The 26,149-nt window shown below is 43.5% G+C and overlaps 1 protein-coding gene across 9 annotated transcripts in view; it reads left to right on the top strand.

Moving 5' to 3' along the window:
- Positions 1–4,118: 4,118 nt before the first annotated feature.
- MBOAT1 (membrane bound O-acyltransferase domain containing 1) overlaps positions 4,119–26,149 on the top strand; it is a 98,673-nt gene continuing 76,642 nt past the window's right edge. For 4 of the 9 annotated variants that reach the window (XM_036446150.1, XM_036446148.1, XM_045584320.1 and 1 more), the window contains exon 1: positions 4,260–4,612. In XM_036446150.1, the coding sequence (XP_036302043.1) occupies positions 4,275–4,612 (338 nt within the window). In that variant the 5' untranslated portion in view covers positions 4,260–4,274. Of the gene's footprint in view, positions 4,613–26,149 lie in introns of all 9 variants that reach the window. The other 5 variants (XM_036446153.2, XM_036446151.2, XM_036446149.2 and 2 more) reach the window with 3 other exon arrangements.

Below are 26,149 nucleotides of genomic sequence, written 5' to 3'. Positions count from 1 at the left end.
TCCTTCTCCTCCTCCTCTTCCTTCTCCTTCTTTTTACTGCAGCCAACCAGAAAATTCTGGAAGCATAAGCAGATAGGTTTTTGCCTATCCATATATTCACAAATATTATTTTCAATCTCACTTTATTACATAGGATACTTCTTTGGCAAGAGTAACTATTTGAAACACATCCAAAGAAACAAGAAGTAAGAAGAAGAAAAAAAACCCCACCTATGAATATCCAAGATAGCATAGAGTTTGACTTAAAATTGAAGTACTTCATTTCTTTAAGAATTCCTTAGGCATTCAACTTTCAAAGCCTAGTGATTGTAAGGCAATCAATAGCATTCCCCAGATCATAGAAGAACCAAAAGAGCAGACAAGGCAGTGACAACTGAAAGATGAGAGCAGAAGAGGAGACTGAAAACTAGAAATTAGACACAGTAATTGAGAAAGCTTACCTCTTTGGGCATAGTTTAGTACAAGGACAAACCGGCATCACTGTATTACAGGATGGTTCCTGTTTACAATAATGTCCAATCCATCATTAAAAATTCAGTTATGATCACTAACTCTATTGAAGTATGCAGGGATGCATTTTAGGAAGATCTATTTCCCAAAAAGACCAAAGTTAAAAATAAAATATTAGTTTAGTTCATAAAGGGTACATTTTAGGCAGTTTATATATAGAGTTAACCCTCACCCCAGAGGGTTAACTCTATATATAGATTTTTTTTTTTTTTTTGAGAGTGGAAGGGAAAGGTGGGGAGAGACATAGAGAGAAACATTCATGTGAGAGAAACACATCAGTTGGTTGCCTCCCACACACGTCCCCAACTTGGGTGGAGAACCTGCAACCCAGGTATGTGCCCTTGACTAGAATCAAACCTGAGACACTTCAGTCCATATGTTGATGCTCTGACCACTAAGCAAAATAGGCTAGGGTGGCCGTTAATATTTTTTGAACAATTACTTGTGATAAGTTATTTCACATATAATCTTTCCTTCAGTCCTTATATGTGAATATGATCCCCTCACATTGGGCTGCCCGTTGCGAGAGTGTTCCCCCCCCCCCTCCCCACTCACACACACACACACACACACACACACACACACACACACACATACGTCCCGTGTGGTTCAGGGTTTGGGCTCTGAAGGAGGCCACACATAAATAAAAGAAACTAGACAAGAAAATATTAATTAATTTGGGAATTGGGGGTGAGTTGGAAGCCCAAGAGAGGACTACCTTTTGCTCTGGCCTTGCTATCCCTTTTATTCAGGTTTTGGGATACATCCTTACTAATTCCAATAATAACTCGATGATAGCCCATCACCAAGGATTTACATAAGACTAAAAGGTGGAAGTTGCTTCAGCTCCCTTTGTCTTCAACTAGACAGTGGGTGCATGGCTCTGACCCTTGCCAGAGCCTCAAGGTTGACCAGCCTCCCGGACTCCTTGTCCACCTCTTTCTGCTAGCGAAGGCAATGGGCAGCTTCCAACACTTACAGCAGCCACAAGAGATCATAATCCTTATTCCCACTTTATAGAGGAGAAAATTGGGGCTTGAGGAAGTTGATTGACTTGCTTAGTCACAAAACCAGTAAAAGGCAGTATTGGCTGTCAGGTCCAGTTTTGTCTTGCTCTGAAGGCTGGGTTCTTTAGATTTTCATTATCTGTTCCTCTTCTAGGTTTTTGGCTCTGGTCCTGAACACCCAGAAGTTGTAGAAAATCATATTTTTAAATATTGTTCTGAGCATTTTTAGTTAAAGGAGTTTTGTTAGAAAGCTTTATTTCTTTCTGCATTCAATTATCCAAATTGATTTCTTGGATTCTTTTGTCTTTAAACATCTCAGCATCTCCCTGGTGTATGTACAATACATAGGATGGGAAGCGGAGCTGATTTGTGTTGATTTAGCTTGAATGACTAACTGATATAAAATCCTTAGGGAAACATGCGATTGATTACTCAGCAGTAATAGCTAAATCTTGTTGGTGTTCAGTAACATTTCTTCATTTTTTGCGCATGTACAAATATAAAAACAATGTTTAACTGTGACCTCAGCTTTAAAAAATGTTAGGTAGGTAGGTAGTCATATGTGTTCCAAGCAAACACAGACCAGTTGAGCTAGAACATTAAAAAGCGGAGTGCTCATTGTAAAGTCTATATTCCCTAAGGTTTTGTGGGTAATGCTTAAAGAGACTGCTTGCAAAACAAGAGTGATACCCATTGTGGGTCACTTCAGACCATTCTGCAGAGCAGTTCTCAAATGTTAAGCATGGAGTTTAATGTCCTGTGCAGGCAACAATTTCTGTTGCTTTCCTGAAGGTGGACTCCTAGCATAATAAAAAGATTTCTGTATAATAAAAAGAAAAACGGAATAGCCAAATTTGAAACCTACTTTTGCTGTTTACTAGCTACTAGTATATAAGTTAGCTGAAAATTTCCAGCAATTGGATTCTTATGCATAAAAATGGAAAGGATGATGGCATAATAATAAAAAACATAACACCTGCCCTTGCAACCCCATAGAGTCGTTGGCAGGATCCAGGGATGATATAAATGAATATGTTCTATACAGTATCATCATACAAATATGTAATATTATTAAAATGGTAATTCTATTTTTACATGTGTTATATCATTGTTGATGGTTTTAATTTAGTTTTGCGGTGATCATTTTTGGTCGAATCTAGACTGATTGTATCATTAGAATTTTATCGTCTTGAGGGGGTGTACCTTTGAAAACGTTGAGGACTGTTTTAATTCAGTTTTGCTGTCTGAGTATCTGTTTGTCTGGGCCTGGACTGGCACGTGACTGGTATTGCGTTTCTATCAGTCCATAGCATCACCCTGCCTTCCTGAAATGCGCCAGAAGCATTTCCAGGTCTCTTTGTCTGGCCTTTAATTTTAGACCAGTCATCCGCACTGGGTCATCTGGATGACTTCACATTCTGAGCATGGTTTAATCTCCCAGGAGGAGATTAAAAACCCGGTTTTGATATCACACCTCATTCTACTGCAGATAGGAAACAGGTGAGACAGAGTGCCTGTAGCATCAGGCTGCCACCTCACTTGGAGCAGTAAATATAACGCCTGTCCCCAGCAATGACAGGCCTGTGGCTGGTATGTGGGTGGGCCTCGCCATGAAGAGAGCAATGCTTTGCTTTCCAGGGAGGGGCAAAGTGCCACCGTGACTCAGGCCCAGGCTCTGGAATCGGGCAGCTGTGTTATGCTGACCCTCCCTAAATAAAACCAAGTTCTTAAGCTCCAAAAGCTCCAGTTTTCTCATCTGTAAATAGAGATTATAATAACTAACACATGGTGATTGTCCGTGGTAAATGAAGAAGTTTTACTAAGTTATATCTAACAATGTAACTGATTCTCTTGACACTGTACCATCTAATAGTCCTCTAAATAGTAATTGTACTACAGTATCAGTAAAACTTTTCTTATGTGGCAATTTATACCTAAGTGTTGATTTTTCTTTCTTTCTTTCTTTTTTTTTTTTTAACTGTGTTTTGAAAAACCTCACTTAAGCTGCTATTTTGCTCAAGATTAAGAGGATCGTTGCTTCAGTTTTGGTCAATTTCTAGATCTGTGTGGTATCTAATAAGCCTGTGTAGCCTAGTTAATTTACCAGCGTGTGTGTGTGTGTGTGTGTGTGTGTGTGTGTGTGTGTGTTGAGATTGTCATCTGGTGGTGGTGGCCTCCTTTAAAATCTCCACGGGGACGGGGAGCGGTGGTAGGGACTGCTTTTGCTCCATGACCGGGGACATGGGTTGAGAAACTCTGGCCTGGCCATTTGCAGTTTAGTGCAGTTTGTTGGTGATGAAACGCAAGAAAGAGGGGAGTCTGGGTGCCAGAGCGATGGCTAGCAGCAAGGGGTTCTCCTTGGGCTGCAGCCACTGGCTTATTAACCCTTTGCAGTAGGGGCTGCGCGGGAGCAAGCTCCAAAGGAAAGTGCAAGAAATCTTAGCTGGCACTAGGACTGGGAGGAATGGGGGTGCGTAAATAGGGTGGGGCAGAAAGGCGCCCGCCGGGGTGATCCGGGTGGAGGTCGTGCTATTGGGCGGGGAGACGGGACGGCGAGCTCCGGGGAGGAGGAGCGGCGCCTCCAGCCCCCTGGGCCGCGCGCCACCAGCCCGCCCCCAGCCCGCGCGCTGGCATCACTTTTCCACGCCCGGCGGCCCGGGTCGGGCTGGGCTGGGCTGGGCGGCGCTGGGGGCCGGACTCCGTGTCCCCACTTTTCCTGCTCCCTCCCTCCTCCGGGGCTGTCCCGGGGCCGGGCCAATGGGCGCCGAGAGGAGGGAGCGGGAAGCGGCGCGCTGGGCACGGCCCTCCCCCGGCGCCCCGGCCGCGGCGCCCACGCTAAGTTTGCGCCCTGGGAGTGGGGGTCCCTCGGCCTCGCCGCTAGGTCCCGGGAGAGAGTCGGTCGCCAGCCCCTCGGAACAGCCGCCGACGGGAGCACGGACGGGAGGACGCGGAGCAGCTGCAGCGTGCGGGTCGGGGCAGCCGCCTCCCGAAGATGCGGGATGGCAGCCGCGCCGCCGGCCAGCCTCGCCCACCGCACCACCGGCTCCACCTGCCTGCACCCGCTCAGCCGGCGCCTGGGCATCCCGCTGGACCAGGTGAGTGCGGGCGGGGCGCGCCCTCCCAGCCCGGGCGGCGTGGGGCCCTTGGGGGGACACTAGCCCCTCTATCCCCGTCCCCAGAGCGGATTCTCCAGCTGCAAACTGGACAGGTGGGCAGTTTTTGGAGCTTGTTTTTAACTGTAAGTGTGAAAAAAAGATCATATACCCTGCACGACAGCTTCGAAATAACTTTTTCTTTTCAGTATTTTAATATTTTAATTAAATATGATATAATAATATTATTTAAACTATTAAATAATAATTTAATATAAAGTTTTGGGTTGCCCTGTTTCCTGGTACCAAGTTCTAAAGTCTTCTGATAGCTGAATCATTGTTTTTTGTTTTTGTTTTTTCCATCATCGGAGTCATTATTTTTGATTGTAGAGGACCCTACGTAAAAACACACCTGATGGATGTGGAGGCTCTAGCCTCTGGTTTTTGAATTAGAGACCCGCGTTTTAACAAGTGAGGCTTGTTGAGTCAGGATCACAGTTATTTTGTACCACGTGCGTTGCCCATGGAGAGGGAGGAGGGACGCAGCCCTGGTTTCCCTGGGCTGAGGTTCCAGGCTCCCCAGTAGAACAGGTTAGTGGAAGGAGGGGCGCCGGTGAAGTTATCTGGACTGTCCCGTGTTTTCTGCTACCATTAACATTGAAAATGGCAATAAAGAACAGTAATTGCTGGCCAGAAATCTTCCTGAGGGTTGAGACGGTCTTACTTGTTGTCAGGTCTGCCTTAGGTGCTGGCGGCTGGATGCACCGTGGATTTAGAGTTGCGTCAACAACGTGTATTGATTTACAAGGAGTGGGTGGGGCCGCTGGAGGAGGGCCCCTGTCTGTTCTGTTTCTGGCTGCGCTTTGGCCCGGGTTTCTTCCTCTGCCTTTCACTTGTGATCTGTTTTTGCCTCAAGCAGGAGCACACCTGCTACTCTTTCTACTCACAGCCTTGCAGCCAGGAGGAAGTGAGAGCCAGTAGCCTTACTCAGATACTCTGTTGAGCCAGAAGGTTCCCTCTGATTCAGAACCAACCTGAACTCACCGTTGCCTTCTTATCAGTTGCAAAATCCAGTGAGTTAAGATCTTGGGAGAGATGTCAAATGCTAACTCGTGCTTTTGTAAGTTACTCTTCCATGTGTAGTGAGGGAGGGAGAGACACAGAGACCCAGGCAAAGGCAGAAATAACAGCAGTCTTAGCCCCGAAATGAATATAACCCATAGCTAAATCCTTAAGGGGAGTTCATTTTGTACTTGGCCCCCACGCCCCATCAGACTTTATTTTATTTATTTAATTTTTTTAGTATTTTATTTTTTATTTTCTAAAGTTTTACATCTCCTTTATTTTCTTAAGTTTTATGTCTCCTTCCCCCCCCCTCCCCATGGACGCCCCGCCCTAACCTCCAAGGGCAAGCCCCCCCCACCCCATTGTGTTATGCTAATGTATCTGTGTCCATTGGTTATGCTAATATGCATGCATACAAGTCATTTTCTGTTTTAAGCTACTCTACACTGCTAGAGAGAGTAATCCAGCCAGGCCTATCTCAGGAAAGAGATACACTATTAATGGAATCTAGCAGGTTATGAATGGGAGGTGCTAGTATGAAGTTATTAAATGCTTTTTAACTGCACCCACCTTCTCCCCCACCAAATATCCTGGGGTTCTGTCATAAGAACCCTATTTTTAGCTTATAAAAAAGAATAAAAGAGCCTTATGTTTAAGGATTTCTGGGGTGAACTGAAAGAAGGATGCGGGCGGCAATGGGCAAGGGGGGAGCACCTGTGAACTCTTCCATCTTAGGACAGCTCTCCACCCTCCTGCAGGCGCAATCCCAATGGCTCTTGGTGAAAGAAGCACTTGTAGGGCAATGCCCCAACTAGCTTATTTTAGACCCAGGGAAAAATCCCAAACCGTGAATAATGTGATTTGAGGCTGTGTGGCAGCTTGAGAGTGTTTCTCCCTCACCCTTTCAAGAGCTTTTTAAGATCTTAGATGTCGGACTGGCCAGGGGGCAATTCCTGCTCTGCCAGCAAACTTCCTGTGTGGCCATGGCTGGCACTCTACCCTTTCAGAGTCCCAGCATCCTCAGGTGTAAAATGGGAGATGGCATTAAGACCTACGTCTTGTAGTTGAGAAATTTCATAGAGATATAGAATTTTTATATAGATATAAAAGTCAGGAAGGTCCTTGTGTCAAGCACAGTCTGGCAGGAAACAAAATTCAACTCAGTGTGCTGCAACAAAGAAACTTACTTAGAGGGGTATGTGCAGGATTAAGGGAACTGGCAAATGATGTTCAGGTACCAAGACCTGGGAGCTGAAGGGGAAAGTGAAGGAAGTTTGAATGAAAACCTCTTTTATTATCTTTTTTCTGATTCTTCCATTTTCCTTATTAACTTGCTGCTGCCCAGTGAGAGCTGCCAGGTGGGGTGGGGGAAGCAGAGAGAGAGAGAGAGAGAGAGAGAGAGAGAGAGAGAGAGAGACCGACCCTCAGCCCTCTCAGCCACCCACAGCCCTTCCACTTCTTGCCAATGCTCTTCAGTGGTCAGACCCCACCCAAAGGTGGCTGCCCTGAGTCTGCAGGGGCTCCTCCCAGGGCACAGAATGGGGCGGAGAAAGGGAGAGCCAGATCTGGAGGGCAATCCAAGAACAGAGTCCTTGATAAATGTCAATATTTGTATTGATTTCAGAGAGGAAGGGAGAGGGAGAGAGAGATAGAAGCATCAATGATGAGAGAGAATCATTGACCGGCTGCCTCCTGTACGCCCCACACTGGGGAGATGGAGCCCACAACCCGGGCATGTGCCCTGACTGGAATCGAACCATGACCTCCTGGTTCATAGGTTGACACTCAACCCAAAGCCATGCTGGCTGGTTGAGAGTGACTCTTCATTGGCTTGCGATAGGCTAAAAATGATAAGACATACATGTCACGTTACCCAAATTGTTAAAACACTTCATATGCCCCTTAAAGACACTGATTTTTTTCCCCAGTGACTGTCTTTAACATTTCACATACTACACTCATCATTTCTGAACTTCTGAGAAGTTCTTGGCTTCTGGTGTCCCTTTATCAAGTAGTTTATTTATTTATTTATTTATTTTTGCAAAAACTGAAATATCTATTTTAGTATGTGAGTGAAAAACTCTGTTATTATCTTTTTCTGATTCTTCCACTTGTTCTGTTAACTCCCGGGGGAAGCCTGCGTTCACTTGTGACCATACTGAGGGGAAAAAAATCTGTGGTTTTAGTTTCCAGGGACTTATCTTAGTCTGACATCCTCTTAAAGATGTGATATGTAAAATCACTTTATTTAGTTAGAAGCAACTACAGCACAGCACTTCAGATAGAGCACGGGAAATGGGTGATGGCGGAGGGGCCTCCACGGGTACCTCAGGATGAGCTTGTGGAAAGTTGCATTTCTGAATAGTGAGTCCCTGTCTGTCCAGCAAATACGGAGCTCTGGCAATTAGTAGGATTTTTCAGATATAAATCTTCACCTACCCAAGGTAAGTTAGGTAAGAGCTTTTCTTTCCTATTTCAGGGGACTCAAGGAGTGGAGGATGAGTGTTTTGTTTTACTTCTTGTTTAAATCATCTGCTCATGTCCTGCCCACTTTGTTTTGGTTACAGAGTGTGACATGATCTGACTTTAGCCAAAGCCTTCTAAGTTTCCAAGATGGACGCAGCTACCAGAGGGGCATGATATGGACATTATTAATTCGTTTGGTGCGTGATCATAGCCTAGGAGCTGTGAAAGCTGAGAATTTCCAGTTTGGTGGGTGGGGGTGACGCCCCTGCCAAGGCTATTTTTACTGACTGGTGCTCCCACATTTTGTGTTTGCATAAAGCACATGTGTCAAACACAAGGCCCGAGGGCCAAATCCGTCCCCCCAGGCCTTGCAATGTGGCCCGCACCGTGCTGTCATCACTGCACTCCGCTGCGTTTCCATCACAATGACAGTTTATGACTGTTCAGTAAACCATTCGGCCCGCAATTTAGGCTGGATTTTAGATTTTGGCCCCTTCTCTGATTGAGTTCGACACCCCTACCATAGAGTATCAATTCAGTGTTAAGTTAGGATTATTTGGGTTTGTTTGTTTGTTTGTTTACTCCTTTCTTTCTTTTTTTTTTCTTTCTTTCCTTCCTTCCTAATTTAATCAGCGGAAAACGGAGCAAGGAAAAATAGACCAGGAAATGATATTGAGATCAAAGCACAGCAAAGGTTTAGGATTATTCACTTAGTAAGCTTGGATGAAGGAAGACCAGCTCTGAAAAGCTGGCGTTCTGGACTGAGGGGGATACCAGCAAGGAGTTGATAATTTCAGGAAGGGGGTAGAGGGGAGGGCGGGGACCACAAGGTTTCTTTACCAGCCTGCAATCTTGAATCACCCACTTGGTCCCCTTGTTCATTCTTGGAAAGCCCAGCCTCCACTTCTTTCTTATCTAAGGTTCGCCCTTCCTTAAAAGCTCAGCTCACATTCCACAGTCATTATTAAATCAATTAAATATTTATTTAACGCTATTAGTGCCAGGTACCTGGCCAGGTTGTAAAATCCAAAGATGAAAAGAGTCAAGATTTTCCCTGTCTGGGAAGCATTGATAAATCAGAGGAGACAAAGGACCCATCTGAGTATGTGAGCGCCGTGTCCTCACAGGCCTGTGTGTGTCCATGGCTGTTTGCAGATGGCGGTTTGCAGATGGAGCCCGGGTGGAACAGAGAAGGGAAAGCCCTAGGACACACAGGACGCCTGAAGAACTTACTGTTTACCTTTGACATTTAGTAAATGTTACCTTATATTGTTAGTTACCTTGCTGCATTTATAGGCTGAATTTCAAACTAATTTAAAGTCTCTTGGAGGTGGAGGTTTTATCCCTTCTTGTATTCCAAAGAAATAATAGGCGCTCAATAAATGTTTATTATTAGTAACGATATATATGCCAAAGATGCTGATGTCTATTATGAAACTTCATTCTATAGAGCCTTGTGTTTTGTTTTGTTTTTTTAAATATTTTAATGATTTTTTACAAAGAGGAAGGGAGAGAGATAGAGAATTAGAAACATCAATCAGCTGCCAGGGGATGTGCCTGCAACCAAGGTACATGCCCTTGACTGGAATTGAACCTGGGACCTTTCAGTCCGCAGGCTGATCAGCTCTATCCACTGAGCCAAACCGGTTACGGCAAGCCTTGTGTTTGAAATGGACGGCAGATTGGCCTTTGAGGGAGGAAGGGTCCTGCATCTCACTTCTCCCCCCCAGCCTCCACGGATGCTGCCTCTAGGCTGTGCCCCGGGGGTTCTGACTTCACCCTGGGCTTTGTGTTCGCCCAGCTCAGGATGCCTATGGCCGGCACAGAAACCACTCTCACAGAGAGCCACTTTCTTCTTCTTTTCTGGTCTCAGTAGTTCCTGCAAAGCCACATCTCCTCTTCCTTCTTAATTTCCCCATTCACCGTCTGATAATGGAAATGATTCGTTTACAGGAGGAAAATAATTCAGTTAAGGGACAAACAGCAGTTAAGGGACAAACAAGTTTCAGCTGTGTTCCAGGGATTTCCGGAGCTGTGTGAGGCTGTGATGATTCAAATATGAATAAAATAGGGCCCATCCTCAAAAAACTAATTGCTGGGTCAGGGACACATACATCCACCAGTGTTGCTCCTGTGCAGTACCTGGACCAGCAGCAGCAGCCTGGAACTTGCTGGAAATGTACATTCTCTCCCTGGTGCTCCCATCTGCTGCTCTGGGGACGGGCTCAGCCACAGGTGATTTAGTGAGTCCAGTGGGTGCTGATGTGCTGGAAAGTTCGAGAGCCATTGCAGTAGACAGAGAAGAGGGATACACATTCATCAAACACAGGTGAAAGCCATGAGGCGTGGCCATCAAAGAGCATCTCTCAGGCGAGGAGGGGCAGCACTGGGTCTTGAAGGAAGAAGAGAAATTTATGAGGCGGAGTGATGAGAAAGAACGGCAGGTGCAGAGGTGTGGCAGGTGAAATGTGTGCTTCATTCAAGGAACTGTGAGCCCACTGAACTGCATGGTGGGCCGCAGTTGTGTGGATTGCATGTTGGAGAAGTGCGCAGCAGTCACCTCACCAGGAAGCTGACACGCTCTGGGGAGGTGTTTACACTTTATCCTGCAGACCAGGGGTCGCCAAACTTGTTATAAAGGCCAGGCAGTACATATTTTTGGCTTTGCAGGCCATACAGTCTTCGCCACAACTACCCAACTCTGGCATGAAAGCAGCCGTAGGTAAGGTGTAAATAACACATGGCTGTGTTCTCAGGAAACCATGGATGAACTCTGGAATTTGAATTTTACATAATGTTCAGGTATTGTGGAATTTCCTTCCTTTGTTTTATTTGAACCGTTTAAAAAATGTAAAACACATTTTTTAAATATAGTTTTTTGTTTTTTTCCAAATTTAATAAATCTTCATTGATCAGATTATTATAATTGTTTCTCCGTTTCCCTCCCATAGCTCCCTTTTAAAACACAATTTTTGTATGCAGGCCACACAAAAGCAGGCAGCAGGCTGGATTTGGCCCAAAGGCCAGTTTGCAGACCCTGCTGTACACTAATATTTTTTCGAAATTGGGTGCATGGACTATCGTTCATTAAAATCTCTTGCCCTGTGTGTGATCAGTTCCAGGCCTAATGATCTGGGGATCAGGGAGGAGGGGCTCCCCAGTGAGTCCCCGAAGTTTAGAGCCACTGCCACCAGTTTTGAGGATGAGTGAAGGTGTAAAGTGGTCTTTCTGGGCGGATGGAGAAAGAACTGACCAGAGCAATTTATGGGTGGCTGGAGGGTCATCAACCTACTGAAAATCCTAGATTTTTAGAGGCAGGGATTTGTGTCAATATGTGACTTTTCTTATTCTGTATCTCCTTTCAGGAGCAGAAGTAAACAGATAGTTGGCGATTTCCAGAGAAGGTTGTTGGAAAGTTAAGGAGTACGGGTGTTGAAAGATGCTGACAAGTACTTGGAAGTGATGAAAGTGAGAAGAGAAATATCCAGAGATGGAGGGACATTGAGGAGCAGGTGCAGCGGAAGTGAGAGAGCTGGGAGGTTGCAGTTGAAGCTTCTCAGTGGAGCTTTTCTGGGCAGTGATGAAAGTCGGGGTGTGGATGTGGCACCTGGGGTACAAGTCAGTTTGGTTTAGCCAAGGAACTGGGGGTTGGACGGATTGTTCTCTTAAACGGTGAAGCTTCTAAGTTGAATTTGGGGATGTGAGGAGAAAAAGACAATGTAGGACCCCAGCTCCCCAGGATGGTGGTGGTTGGATTCTATAGTCATAAGAACCAGAGAGTGTATGGCCTGCTCTGCTGCCAGGCGCTCAGCCAGCCGCTCTGCAGGCCGCAGCTCACTTACTGTAAGGCAGGCGTCTTCAAACTACGGCCCGCGGGCCACATGCGGCCCGCAGAGGAGTCTGATCCGGCCCGCCAGGTTTTTTGGGCAGTGAGCGCAGCCGAGGTGTTACAGTAGGAATTAGTAGTTCATATAGTCCAGCCCTCCAGCTCTCTGAGGGACCGTGATCTGGCCCCCACTTTAAAAAGTTTGAGGACCCCTGCTAAGGAGTCTGGGTGAGGTCTGGGGGGAGGAAAGGTCTTGTAGAAGGGATGGCGGAAAAAAGATGGTCCAAAGCAGCAGTGAGAAACCTGGAAAGGCAGTGATTTTCTTCTTTCTCCTTACCCCACTCACTCCCTCTACCCCCATTGTAGTGGTAAAATGAGAAAGAAAATGCTTTGAGGCAAACAAATCTCCTGCAAGGCTAAGAGTGGAAGGAGAGAGCTGGGAAGACTGAAGTTTTGGATGGAGCAGAGAGAGGGCGAAGAGAAGGTCAGCAGTGGGGAGGGAAGAGGAGCCATCACAGAGGAGCGGGGAGGAGGAAGCCAGGAACAGCTTATGGCTGCAAGTTGAGAAGTGGAACTTGCTTGCTGGGCATGAGGGTGTGCGATGAGTGGGAAGTTCTAGGCCGGTAGGGGTGTGCTCCCTCTTTCCTCTCCCTCCCTCCCCCTTCCCTCCTCTCCCCCCCAAGATCCCAGAAATCTGATAAGACTAGTGACTAACCCTGAGCATTTTGGTCTTTCCTGGGCCACACGGAAGTGCGGTGGGAGGTGCCTTGTGGTTCTAAAGAGATTGCTGTTTCAAGGTTGAGGGACATCCAAGGGTAAGGTATGTTCAGGGCAATACTGTGAGGTTTAAACCCCCAATTCCACAGACTTAAGAGGACAGGGCTGGAGGAGTTGGGGATCGTCCCTTAGTCCAGCTCTGCACACAGAACTGGAGGGGTGCAGTCTCCATTCTAGGGGACCCTGGGTGGGTCCAGCCTGGCTGGTGTCACAGTCCGGCAGCTTCATTTGACAGTAATTGCAAGGAGGGCAGAGAGAATGGAGGTGTGGCCACTTACTTCCTGGCATTTCAAGGAGAGGCCTCTGGGTCCTGGAGCTTTAGCCTTCCCATTGTAGAACAAGAGCTGGTCTTCCAACTTGTTTAGTGTCTCTATCTGGCTCAATGATGCCAGAACTTCTGTACTGAATGCTTATGCTGCCAACTGCTCCTCATATGTTATCTATCTCATCCATAGTCATGTGCCATATACCAACTTTTCGGTCAATGACTGTGGTCCCATTTTATCTAATAAAGAGGGAATATGCTAAATGACCATCACTCCGTCACAAAGATGGCTGCACCCACATATGAGGCCAAGTTCCCATAAGGAGTCTTAACGAGTAATCAGCAGGGGCCTGAGGCTACGCCCTCTCCTATCCCCATGGGGCTTGACAGTGGACCTCAGGCCGCACCCCCGCCTCCCCCTTCCCTGTCCCAGTACCAGGCCAGGGGACCTGAGGCCATGCCCCCCGCCTGGTGGGGCTTGATGGGGGACCTCAAGTTGTGCTTCCTGTCCTGGTGCTGGGCTAGGGGACTTCAGGCTGCTGCCCCCACCAGGTGGGGCTTGACAGGGGACCTCAGGCTGTGCCCCCCACCCAGTGGGGATTTATGGGGGACCTCAAGGTGCATCCCCAGTGCTGGGTCGGGGGAACTCAGGCCATGCCCCCCCATCCTGGCGCTGGGCCAGGGGACCTGAGGCTATGTCCCCTGCCCAGCAGGAGTTGGACTGGCCAGGTCTGGATCTAGCCCAATGAGGGGGCAGGGCAGCCAGGTCTGGGTCTCATGTGATTTTGAGGTGCATGTGGATGGGCAGGGACTTAACTCTGGGTCCCGTGGTGTGCCCTAGACTCTGACAGGAGGAAGGCTTTCATATACATTTTACTAGTTTTCTTTCATCTTTGACACTTCTATTATAGAGAAAGGGCAAATAGCAATATAAAATTATTTCCTTTAATTAATCCCCTTTTAATGTGCATGAATTTTGTGCACCGGGTCACTAGTAAGATTATAATGAAGCTGGAAAATTTCTATAGACTAATGACTTTGTAGCCATTGTGATTTCAAAGTGTAGTGCATTCCTCGTGGGTTTGTGGTGACACTGGTGTAAACAAGCCTGCACTACCAGACATGCAAGTATAGTGCGTACGAGTGGGTACAGTGCATACTTTTTGATCATGATAGTAAACGACTGTTATTGGTTTAGGTATTTACTACACTATCGTTTTTATCGTTAATTTAGAGTGAACTCTTTTTACTTGTAAATAAGAAGTTTGCTGTTGCACAGTGTGCTTCATGCATCTCATGTTTACCACATCTCTTGATTGCATCATTCTTCTTGTGCTTGATTTAATCTCCTGTTGTTTTGCACCCTAACGTGCTGCCCAGGCTTAGAGCCTAAGAGCAATAGACTCTACCACATAGGCTGAGTGTGTGGTAGGTTATCCCATCTGTGCTTGTGTGAGTGCATCCTGTGGAGTTCACACAGTGACAGAGTCACCTAACAATGCGTTCCTCAGAATGGAGCCCTGTCGGTAAGCGGCACAGGGCTGAATTAGCTTATGGGGCACCTTGTGCCACATATTGGGCTAGAACAGGATACAGCGATTAATGAGGGTCCAAGCCTTCTGGGAGACAGACCTGTGAACCTTGTTCCTACTGTTTTACATGTAAACCTGGTAATATATGGACTCGATGTTCTAGGGGCCTGTGCCCATGCCATTGCCCAAGGACATGGCCTCTGCAGCAATGTCCTGAGAGGGTGCCAAGGAGACTTCCTGGAAGCTTCTGCTTTTAAAGGAGAAGGAGAAGGTGCTGGGGTGGGGGCGGGTGGGACAGGCAGGATATTCTAGGAAGAAAGCTGTTTGAACAGAGACACTGAGACTGGAGAAAAGATGAACGTTCTTTGTGGAGAGTGAATCTTAGTCATTTTGGCATGTTTGGTACAAGGCAGGAACTGAATTAATGTTTGTTGGATTGAAATAGGAATTTATTTACATTTTTCCCTTGGCATGAATGACTAAGTTAACATTGGGAGCCAGTTCTTTTTACCAACTGGTTTGGCCTGTTTATTATTTGGAACCTACATTTCAGATTGAATAGCCCTAGTTTCCAATTTGAAAGTTAAAGCACGGCCCAATTGCTGGTAGTTAAATGTTAATCTTGGGCTGTTTAAGTACTCTAGTCCCATTTTCATTCTGTGGAGTTGATGTATGTATCACATGCAATGACATATGCAGATAGTTATATCAGTTTTTACAAAAATATATTTTATTGATTTTTTACATAGAGGAAAGGAGAGGGGTAAAGAGTTAGAAACATCAATGAGAGAGACACCAATTCAGCTGCCTCCTGCACACCCTCTACTAGGAATGTGCCTGCAGCCAAGGTACATGCTCTTGACTGGAGCCAAACTTGGAACCTTTCAGTCCGAAGGCCGATGCTTATCCATCGAACCAAACGGGTTAGGGCCATATCATTTTTCGGATGAACCATCTTAGGTTCCTGTGAGCAACATGTGGATGTTTCCTTGAGCAGCTGAAAGTCAAGTCACGTGGTGCCGTCTACCCAAGTGCTCCTAGGATTGTGCAGCATGGCCTCAGAACTCCACGGATGAAAGCAAAGTTCATGAAAAGATTACATCTAAGGAGATACAATCTGGAAACATCTTTTGTAGCAGCAGAAATCAAGATGTGTAATTTAATAACAGTGTTTGGTTGCGTGCTTTTCGGAAGCTTTCTATTTTAAGCAAGCCTTTCAGTAAACAAGATACAAAGGGAAACTTGCTGCATTCTTACTAATGACAATTTCTTGTGGGTTTGCCAGGACCGCACAAGGAAGGAGAATAATAAGTGGGAAAAGTAACTTCAAGTGGTTTATTCTAGTTAAACACATGCCTTACTAAAAGACCCCTGTGCCTTTGGGCCGGAGAAACATGACTGCCGGCCACAGGTGAACTCATTAATCCATTTGTAATGTGTTTTTTAATTATCCTAAACCTGTGTACCTGGTAAATACCTACTGACGTCTTTATAGTCATGGAACTCTGTTTATAACTTTTTAAAGTTATCAGTGGTCAATCTTTTATGCATTAGTAGTATCGATCTGATTTGCAGTAATGGTTTTGAAAGTTCACCCCAGCATTAATGTGTGTTTGGTTTTTAAAAAAAATATATTTTTATGATTTTACACAGAGAGGAATTGAGAGGGATAGAGAGTTAGAAACATCAACGAGAGAGAAACATTGACCAGCTGCCTCTTGCACACCCCCCACTGGGGATGTGCCCGAAACCAAGGTACGTGCCCTAGACCGGAATCGAACCCGGGACCTTTCAGTCCGCAGGCCGATGCTCCATCCATTGAGCCAAATCGTTTTCAGCTAATGTGTGTTTTTTTAATCCTCACCTGAAGATATATGCGTTTTTAATTGCTTTTTTTAAAATTTAATTTTTTTTTTCTCTAGAGAGAGAAGAAAGGAGAGAGAGAGAAACATGGATCTGCTGCTGCCTCTTATGTACCCTGACCAGTGATTGAACCCGCAACCTTTTCGTTCACAGGACAACACTCCAATCAACTGAGCACAGTGGTTTTAAGGGTTAAATTAAGATATAGCTGGGCTGATAGTGCTGGGGTTTTCCCAAACATCATACTATTAAAATATTCCATTCTCAGGCTTATTTACCAAAATAACCATACAAGCTCAGGTTCTAGTCTAAGTTGAAAAAGAGCAGGGGTACATTTGAAAAGGCTCTCTTCAGGTGGTTCTAATTTCTCATTTCAAACAAGTAATTAAAATAAAAAAGACTGGTTTGTTCCCTTCCTTTCACACCTCTCCCTTCTGTCTCATTCATCATTCTGTATCTCCAGTTTAAAACAGAGTCAACAAAGGTATACACAACAGGTTGCTAAGGCTTACAGGAAGTTGCTAAATGCAAAAGTCATTTTGTGAAATTTCATGAAGTGGTTTAACTGTGAGCGAGATGTCTTTAGTCCCCAAACCCCCCTCCTTCCCACATTACAGTTCTGCTCTGTTTTTGTTTGAATATTGATATTACATATTTATTTATCTATTTTAACTTAAAAATTAAAAAAATAAGTATTTTTTTGCTTTTATTTGTATAAATACAGTTGAAAAATTAGTTTTCTGAGTAGGTAGCTCATGTATCAAAATCCAGGCAGAAAAGGGGCAATAACGCAAGGCCAGTGCCCCCCACCCCCCTCTTCTCCGCTGCCCAGATCCCCTCCCAGGGAAGCCAGGGCCTCAGAGCCGGGTGGTGCTCACGTGCACACAGAATCTTTCTGACTGTTTCTGACACAAGTGCTTCCACTCCTTCTTGTCTCTCTCTTTTTTTTAAGAAAAAATCTAACAGCATCTCTTAGGGGTTGATCCATATCTGCGCATACAGAGCTCTTGTGACACTTGACTTCCTTTCCGCCTTTTCTGAGTTCTATTTCTGTGCTTGCAGGAGCAGCCTTGTCTGTAAGCTGAGGCTGGAGGTGCTGCTGGTGCTGCTGGTGGTGGGGGCGGCGCTGGGGAGGGGTCTTCCCACCTCGGCACCGCCTCCGCCTCCTCCGCTCACATTCCCAGGATCTGGAGGGCAGTGAGGGCCACTCACCAGGGCACGCATGGGGGACACTGAGATGGGGGGGAGGGGGAGGGACAGAGGTTGGTGTTGGTTCCCAGTTTTGCCTAAGTACACTCTGGACTCAGGCAGGAGGACAGGACCGGTTCCCATATCCCCTGTGCCTCAGGGGTAAAAATGGCCCTGCCTCTCACTAGCGAGGCCCCCAGAATTCGTGGTACTGTGTTCCCATGGGCTAGAAACCATACTCTCTTTCTGACCTATTTACCTCTTAAATTCTGTGATTCCAAGACCTTCAACAATAGTTCTGCAGGACTGATTTAGATAGGTCAAGAAACACCTTTTTGAGGGTAAAGCCCACAGACCAAGACTTTATTTTCCATTTTCAGTGGATGAAGCTAACATAGCTAAAAGTGTATTTTACTTTCTTATTTCTTCCAGCGAAGCAATATGCATTTTGGTGCATGTTGGCTGAAGTGAATTGACCTTGAAAGCTCTGGAATCTTCTCTCTCTCCTTCTCTCCATCTCTTAATTGTTGTCAATATTACAGGTATCTCCAATTTCCTCCTTTTTCTCCTCCTCCACCCAACCCCACCCCACCCCAGACCTTCCCCACACCACTGTCTGTGTCCATGGGCTATGATATATGCATATATGTTCTTTGCTTAATCTCACCTTGTCCCCGCCCCCACTTCCCCTCTGAGATCTGTCAGTCCATTCCATACCTCTGGACCTATTTTGTTCATTAGATTCCACATATAAGTGAGATCATGTGATGTTTGTCTTTCTCCAGCTGACTTATTTCGCTTAGCATAATAGTCTGAAAGGGTTAAGAGCTCCCTTTTTACAGCTGCATAGTATTCTATTGTGCAAATGTACCACAGCTTTTTTATCCACTCATCTATTGATGTGTACTTGGGCTGTTTCTATATACTAGCTATTGTAAATAATGTTGCTATGAATATAGCTGTGCATATTCTTTATGATTGGTGTTAAGGGATTCTTAGGACCCCCAGAAGTGGCATTGCTGGGTCAAATAGCAGCTCCACTTTTTATGTTTTGAGGACCCTCTATACTGTTTTCAAGAGTGGCTGCACCAGTCTGCATTCCCACCAACAATGCACTAGGGTTCCCTTTCTCCACATCCTTGCCAGCACTTGTTTGTTGATTTGTCGATGGTAGCCAGTCTGGCAGGTGTGAGGTGATACCTCATTATGGTTTTAATTTGCCTCTCTCTGATGATTAGTGATGTTGAGAACTTTTTCATATGTCTCTTGGCCATCTGTATGTCTTCTTTGGAGAAGAGTCTATTCAGGTCCTTTGCCCATTTTTCAAATTGAATTGTTTATCTTCCTGGTGTTGAGTTGTATGAGTTCCTTATATATTTTGGAAATTAAACTCTTATCAGATGTATCATTGGCAAAGATGCTTTCCAATACAGTAGGTTCCCTTTTAACATTTTTTTCTGCTCAGAAGCTTTTTAGTTTGAGGAACAAAGTTGGAGGGAATCACAATATCTGATATCAAACTATACTACAAAGCCATTGTAATTAAAGCAGCCTGGCACAAGAACAGGCATATCGACCAATGGAGGCCCATAAATGGACCCATACCAACATGGTCAATTAATATTTGACAAAGGAGGCAAGACTACACAATGGAGTAAAGATGATCTCTTTCATAAATGGTGTTGGGAAAATTGGACAGGTACACTCAAAAAAATGAAACTAGACCACCAATTTGTACCTTACACAAGAATAAACTCAAAATAGATAAAATACTTAAATGTAGGTCATACAACCATAAAAATCCTAGAAGGAAACATAGGTAGTAAAGTTTCAAATAATTCACACAGCAATATTTTCACTGATACATCACCTAGGCAGTGTTTCCCAAAGTGTGGTACACGTACCCCCAGGGGCACGGGAAGAGTTTGGTGGGGGTACGCGTTGCACCGGAGTTTGGTGGGGATATGCACTGCATCGTGCTTAGCTGCGCCTAATTCTACATTCTCATGAGTATGAGGGGTACTCAGCGTTACGAAAATTATAGAAGGGCTACACATATGTCAAAAGTTTGGGAAACACTGACCTAGGGCAAGAGAAACAAAGGAAAAAATGAACAAATGGGTCTTCTCTCTTCTTTTACCTCTTTATTGGAGTAAAGTCGGAATGCCTTAAGGCCCTGGCTGGTGTAGTTGATTGGTCATCATCCCATGCTCCGAAAGGTTGCTGTTTGATTCCCAGTCAGGGCACATGACCAGGTTTCAGTCTCTATTCCTCTTTGACAAAGGAGGCAAGACTACACAATGTAGTAAAGATAATCTCTTTCATAAATGGTGTTGGGAAAATTGGACAGGTACACTCAAAAAAATGAAACTAGACCACCAATTTGTACCCTACACAAGAATAAACTCAAAATAGATAAAATACTTAAATGTAGGTCATACAACCATAAAAATCCTAGAAGGAAACATAGGTAGTAAAGTTTCAAATAATTCACACAGGGGGGTGGGGAGTGCAAGAGGCAGCTAATCAATGTCTCACTCTCATATGGATGTTTCTCTCTCCCTCTCCCTCCCTCTAATTCTAAAATAGTCAATTTAAAAAAGAATGCCTTAAGAATTTGTGTGCTTTACTCTGGAAGAAAGACCAAGAGCTTCTGTTTGTTGTGTGCCAGGGAAGTTGGTTTTACTTTCCTCTCTTACAATTACCCGTTCTCCAAACAATAAGTGTTAACTTACCTGCAGGCCATTTTACATAAGAAAAGCAAATCAATATTTAAATAAATTAGATTCAGAGAGAAATTTTATGCAAATGTGGAGGGAAATACATTTTTTTTTTAAAAAATTATTTTTGAATGTAGGAGGCCTGGAGATGGAGTTTACCAAAGACCAACTTACATTTATTTTTGTAATCTCAGCTGTTGAGTTAACTTGTACCTCAGTTTTATAGTTAGCTTTACTGAGTTTCCAAACTTCCAAAGTTGACTTATGTGTAATTTACCTTCATACTGAAGTATTTAGAACATCTTTTTATATGTCTTTATTTGGATGCCAGTTCTGTTATCTTAGTTTAAAGAAGGGCAAAATGTAGTAAAACGAAAAGAAGTCATTTTGTCAAGGTTTAGGGTAGGGTGCTATTTCATCATATGATGAGCAATGAATTGTGACTGTCCATCTTGGCTAACTGAATTTGCAGAGGGTTTAAAGGCAGATAGTGGGCTGTAAAACAACTTAGAAATTGACCACTTACGAGGTTTTTTTTAAAAAAAATAAGAGCTGAAAGTCATTTCTTGTGTACTTGGAAACCCTCAAACATTTATTAGTGTAATATGTATTTAGATTTGGTTCTCTGTTGCCAGTTTCTTGAAAAACTGGAGAAGTTAAAAAAGAACAAGAAAAAATTGTTATAAGCTAGACAGAAGATTGTTAAACAAAAGAAAATGCACTTGACTAAAAAGTTTACTTAAGATGGCAAAAGCCACAGATCATGGAGTGGCCATTAATGGGGACTTTAAAAATGCTGATTATGTAACCATAAATAGGATGCACCACAAATGCATGTCATTTCCTGGAGAAGGCCTTGAACTTGATGGTCTCAGAGAGTTCCTCTGTGGTGTTATTTTGTAACTAGCCCTCTTTCACTCAAGTGGAAATTCCAAGGGTCTCCACAACTTGCACATCTTTTAAAGACACCCTTTGCTTCATAATAGATGGGATCACATTTGTTGAAAATTAAGAAAAAAAACTTTTTTTTTACTTCGGAATAATTTAGATTTATAGAAAAGTTGTAATGCTAGTGCAAAGAGTTTTTATACACGCCTCGCCCATTTTTCTCCAACGTTAACATCTTACTTTGCCGTCAAAACTGAATAATTAACACTGATATATAACTATTAAATACCAGACTTTTTAAATTTCACCAGTTTTTTTTTTTTTTTTTTTTTTTTTTTGTTTTTTTGTTTTTTTTTTTTTTTTTTTTTTTTCTTTTTTTTTTTTTTTCATTGATGTCCTCTTTCTATTCCAGGATCCTGTACCTTACAATTCGCCTATCTAAAATGTATAATTCAGCATTTTTAGTATATTCACAAGGTGGCGTAACCATTGTCACAATGTAATTTTAGAACATTTTTGTCCCTCCTTGAAAGAAACTGGGTATCCTTAGCAATTTCTACTTCTTCCCAAATCCCACCTCCCTCCTCCTCCTCTTCTACCAGCCCCTGGAAACCACTAATCTACTTTCTCTCTGTAAACTGGCCTGTTCTGGCTACTTCATATAAATGGAATCAAATAATATGTACCTTTATGATTGATTTCTTTTATTTTCAAGGGTGTTTAGTGGTTTTTGGACTGGGCGCTCATGTTCTGTTGTACTTTATCTGTGGGAATATTTAGAGACCTGGATTGAAAGCACAAGCCTTTTGAGAGTTTGTGTTTCCTTGTTTCAGGGCACCTGAAGGCACTCCCAACCAGGCTCACTGACATTGCAATTTCTGCTTTGGATTTAGTTTTCCTTTTTGTTTTTCCCCCACACAGGGCCTGTGAACTCAGACCTCCAAACTCACATTCTCAGGGGAGTCATTGTGCATGTTCTCTCTCTGCCCAGAGCCAAAACCCACAGAAATACACATCCCACTGTCTTTTTCTGTGGGGAGGACCTTTTTCTCTAGTGAGGTACCACCTTTCAGAAGTTTAGGAGGGTCCTGCCTCCAAGACATGTCTTTGTTTTATGTAGTGGCTCTAATTTCTTTCACTTCCCCTTTCTCAGCCTGCTTTGGGTCTGGTGCCCAAGCTCTAGGTGACCTGGATGGGCACATGCTCCAGGGCAAATACCCTCTCTCATTTCTGCTTTCTTGTATTTCTGGCTTCTAAGGAATTTTCCTACTTTCCCACCATTTCAGCTGTGCATGGAAATATTCAAGCACATCAGTATGAACTCATGTTTAACTTAATATAGATATAGATGGTTGCATGTAGGAATATTTATAGATGTATATTCAAGGATTAGTATACAAACATATATTTCCTTGATCTGTCAGCGAAAAAGGTCTATAAGGAGCGACATTTCATTAGCAGTGGGCACCCCTACACTTAGATCTTGGTTTCTAAGACCTTTGACCAGTAAAAGAAACCAGGGATCCTTGGAGATATGGCTGATTCTGGAACTGGGGCAGGAAGTACTCAAAATAAGGGTGCAGTATCTCATAGTGCCAGAGAGTAAAGAAGTACAAAAACAAAACAAAATCCATCTTGTTGAGAGTGTGTCAAGTGGACATAGGATCCTATGGAAATAGCTTCCAGTGGCCAAAGCTGGAACAATTTGAGCAATAAAATAAAGAAGTAGTAGATTATAAAAGATTAAAGAAGTATTAAAGAAGTATAAATTATCAACCTATAATCTATAGATTATAATAGTATTAGATTATAAACAAGAGTATAAAGTAAATATCAATGAGTTCATACTGAAATAAATGAATGATTGAATAAGTAAATAAATGCGGAAATAGACAAATATATCTGCAGGAGAATTCCAAGTAATTCATGTAGATACTCTTTCCTCAAGTAGCAGAAATATTACTCCTCATTATGTATTATAACTTCTTTCTAAAGAGATCAGTATGGAAAAGGTTATGGGAAGGGGGAGTAGAGTGGAGGAATCTAACAAATATTACCTTGTCCAAGTGATCAAGGTCAATACCAGCAGTGATAATTATATAGATAGTACATTACCCTTAATATGACATTGTGAAAAGGACACTTTACTTCTGTGCTCTTCCTTCCCCAAACCATTAATTCCCATCTAAGTTTGAGGAAAACATTAGATCTCAATTGAAAGACTCTACAAAATACCTAATGAGTACACCTCACAACTGTCAAGGTCATCAAAAACAAGTCTGAGAAACTGTCATAACCACGAGGGGCCTAAAGAGACATGACAACTAAATGTAATATGGTATCCTGGATGGGATCCTGGGATAGAAAAGGGCATTAGGTAAAAACTAAGGAAATCTGAATCAAGAATGGGCTTTAGTGTTCATTAACTGTAACAAATGTACTATATATATACACACACACACACACACACACACACACACACACACACACACGCCTAAGCAACTGAATGACTGAATGACTGGTCAACCAATTGCTAAGACATGCACTGACCACCAGGGGGCAGGTGCTCAATGCACAGGATTAGGCTCCCTCCTGTATGGATCTGGCCTACAGGGATCAGGCCAAAACCAGCTATTCGACATCCCCCAAAAGGTCCCAGATTGTAAGAGGGTGCAGGGCAGATCGAGGGGCCTCACTGGTGCACAAATTCGTGCACTGGGGCCTCTAGTAAGATATAAGATGCTAATAGAGAAAACTGGTGGTGGTATATATGGAAACTGTACTACCTTTGCAATTTTTCTGTAAATTTAAAAGTATTTTAAAGAGTAAAGTTAATTTAAAAAGCTGACTTAGAATTTTTTTAAAATCCAGACTCATTAGTTGTGCTGTATCTATGAATACAGAGCTCACCATATGGTCAGAAATAGAAGTTGAGACCAGTATGTTTTTAGGGAGTTTTCTAGTCAGAGGAATGGAAGAAAAATGCAGTTACATGGGTATGTGTTTGTGCTTTAGATTGACCCGTTGCTTGAAAGTTAGATTATTAAAATCTTTACATGCCTCTAAGTCACTTTTAGTAAAGATGTAAAGGATTTTTAGTTTACACTGCATCCTTGGGCTCCTCATCAGGTAATTTTCATGAATGAATAGTTGTTTCATAAGATAAATATTTTTCTCCTGGTAATATCAAGCAACAGAACCACCAACAAATAAGACCTTCCATTTATTTGCCATTACACATGGAGATGTTTCCTCGTTAAATTTTGACTTTGGAGATGGCTCTTTTGCCTCTCAGTTCTCCATTTAACAGAAACATTCTAAGTGCATATTGTTTAATCCACAGAATTCATGCTCATAAGGAATGATGGAATACTAGCTGCATAAAAGTAGACCAGCTTTCAGACCATGGCTGTGTAATTAACATCTGGGGTTCCTTCTGAGATCTGTCATGTGAACTCACCTTGCTTAAGGTAGTGGGAAGAATGCTGGAATAGGACTGTAAAAAGTTGGGTTCTAAGTTTAGAGCCAGGATTTAGTAGATATGAGACCTTGGACAAACTATTTAAACTTTCTGAGCCTGATTCCTAATTTATAAAATGAGCTAATAATATCTACATTAATGGGTTGTTGTGAATATCAAATGAGGTGGGTGATCCATGGGGAAGGTTTTAGTAAACTCCATAGTAGTTTACTAAAACATGTAGTTGTTGTTTGCTGCTATTTCCCCATTGTCAGCCCCTCACATTTTTGTAGCCAATAGGGACAAAGGCTTTGTTGTTATAGCACTGAACTTAAGAAATACACATTTCCTGTCTTCTAGGAGTTTACTTTCCCTTGGTCTAAGCTGAACACAGTTTTACTCCATTGAAACTTTTTAGATTTAAATACATTCCTGGGATTACCTTAGTGAATGGATAGGATGCCTGGGCAGTGAGGTGGGTGTGGGTTTTCAGTTTGTACCTGGTGAAGAGAAAGAAAAGACTTGATTTAGAGGATACCAGGAGAGGAAGGGGCGTAGAGTACTCCAGGGCAGAAAAGATGGGGCAGAAGAAGGCAGTGAGTAAAAACAGGGACACTGATGGAAAGAAAACTTTTCTGACAGGAGTGAAATGTGAGGGTGGAGATCTAGGCTGAAATGCAAGGAAGCTTAGTGCACACAGGAATTGTCAAAGTACCTTGCAAAGAAATGGCTCTCTTATCAGGTAAACATTGTTTCTTATCACCTGCAATGTGATACTTGTTCCTTTGGGTGTGTTTATAGCCAGCAGAGTGGTTTTGCCTGTAGGAATATTAAAAAAAAAAAAAAAAAAAAAAAAAAAAAAAAAAAAAAATCAGCTGTCTTCCATAACAGTTTTTTACTTAGTCAGTTGGGTATATATAAAATACATAACTTCTTTCTATCTCTCTTCCAACAAAAAGGAAAATACATCTTACTTCTTGAAGATGTATGGGCCATAACTGCTCCTATTTATTCTATCGTATGGCAATATTTCTACCTTCAACTTCTGGTCATAGTGCTAATCAAGCTATACATTAAAATTCCTACTATGAGTGCTTCCGATAGACAGTGCTAAACACTCCGTATAAATGATCTAAGCCACACAACAACCCTATGTGGTAAGAAATAATAGCCCCCATAAAGTAAAAACACACACACACAAATGGGCAGGGTAAGTGATTGTGTAAGATCCCAGGGCTGGTCAGTACAGCCAGGATTTGGTTGGGCTCCTAACCTAGACTCCTATCCACTCTTGTGTGTTATGCCTCAGGGCACCAAGTGCAGCCGCAAAGCAGGATGCCTTGGAGAGTATTGGGGTAAATCTGAGAATGAACCAGAATGTAAAGCAGTTATGCCTCTGCCCTGTTGGGCTTATCCAAAGTGGTAAGATGACCCCGGGGACACATTTTGCAGGTAACATTGTGGAAGGGCAGGTGGCCGCAGCAGCCCAC

This window comes from Pipistrellus kuhlii, unplaced genomic scaffold (genome assembly GCF_014108245.1).
Source record: "Pipistrellus kuhlii isolate mPipKuh1 unplaced genomic scaffold, mPipKuh1.p scaffold_m20_p_2, whole genome shotgun sequence".
NCBI lineage: Eukaryota > Metazoa > Chordata > Mammalia > Chiroptera > Vespertilionidae > Pipistrellus > Pipistrellus kuhlii.
This window is presented reverse-complemented; position numbering and strand designations above follow the sequence as displayed.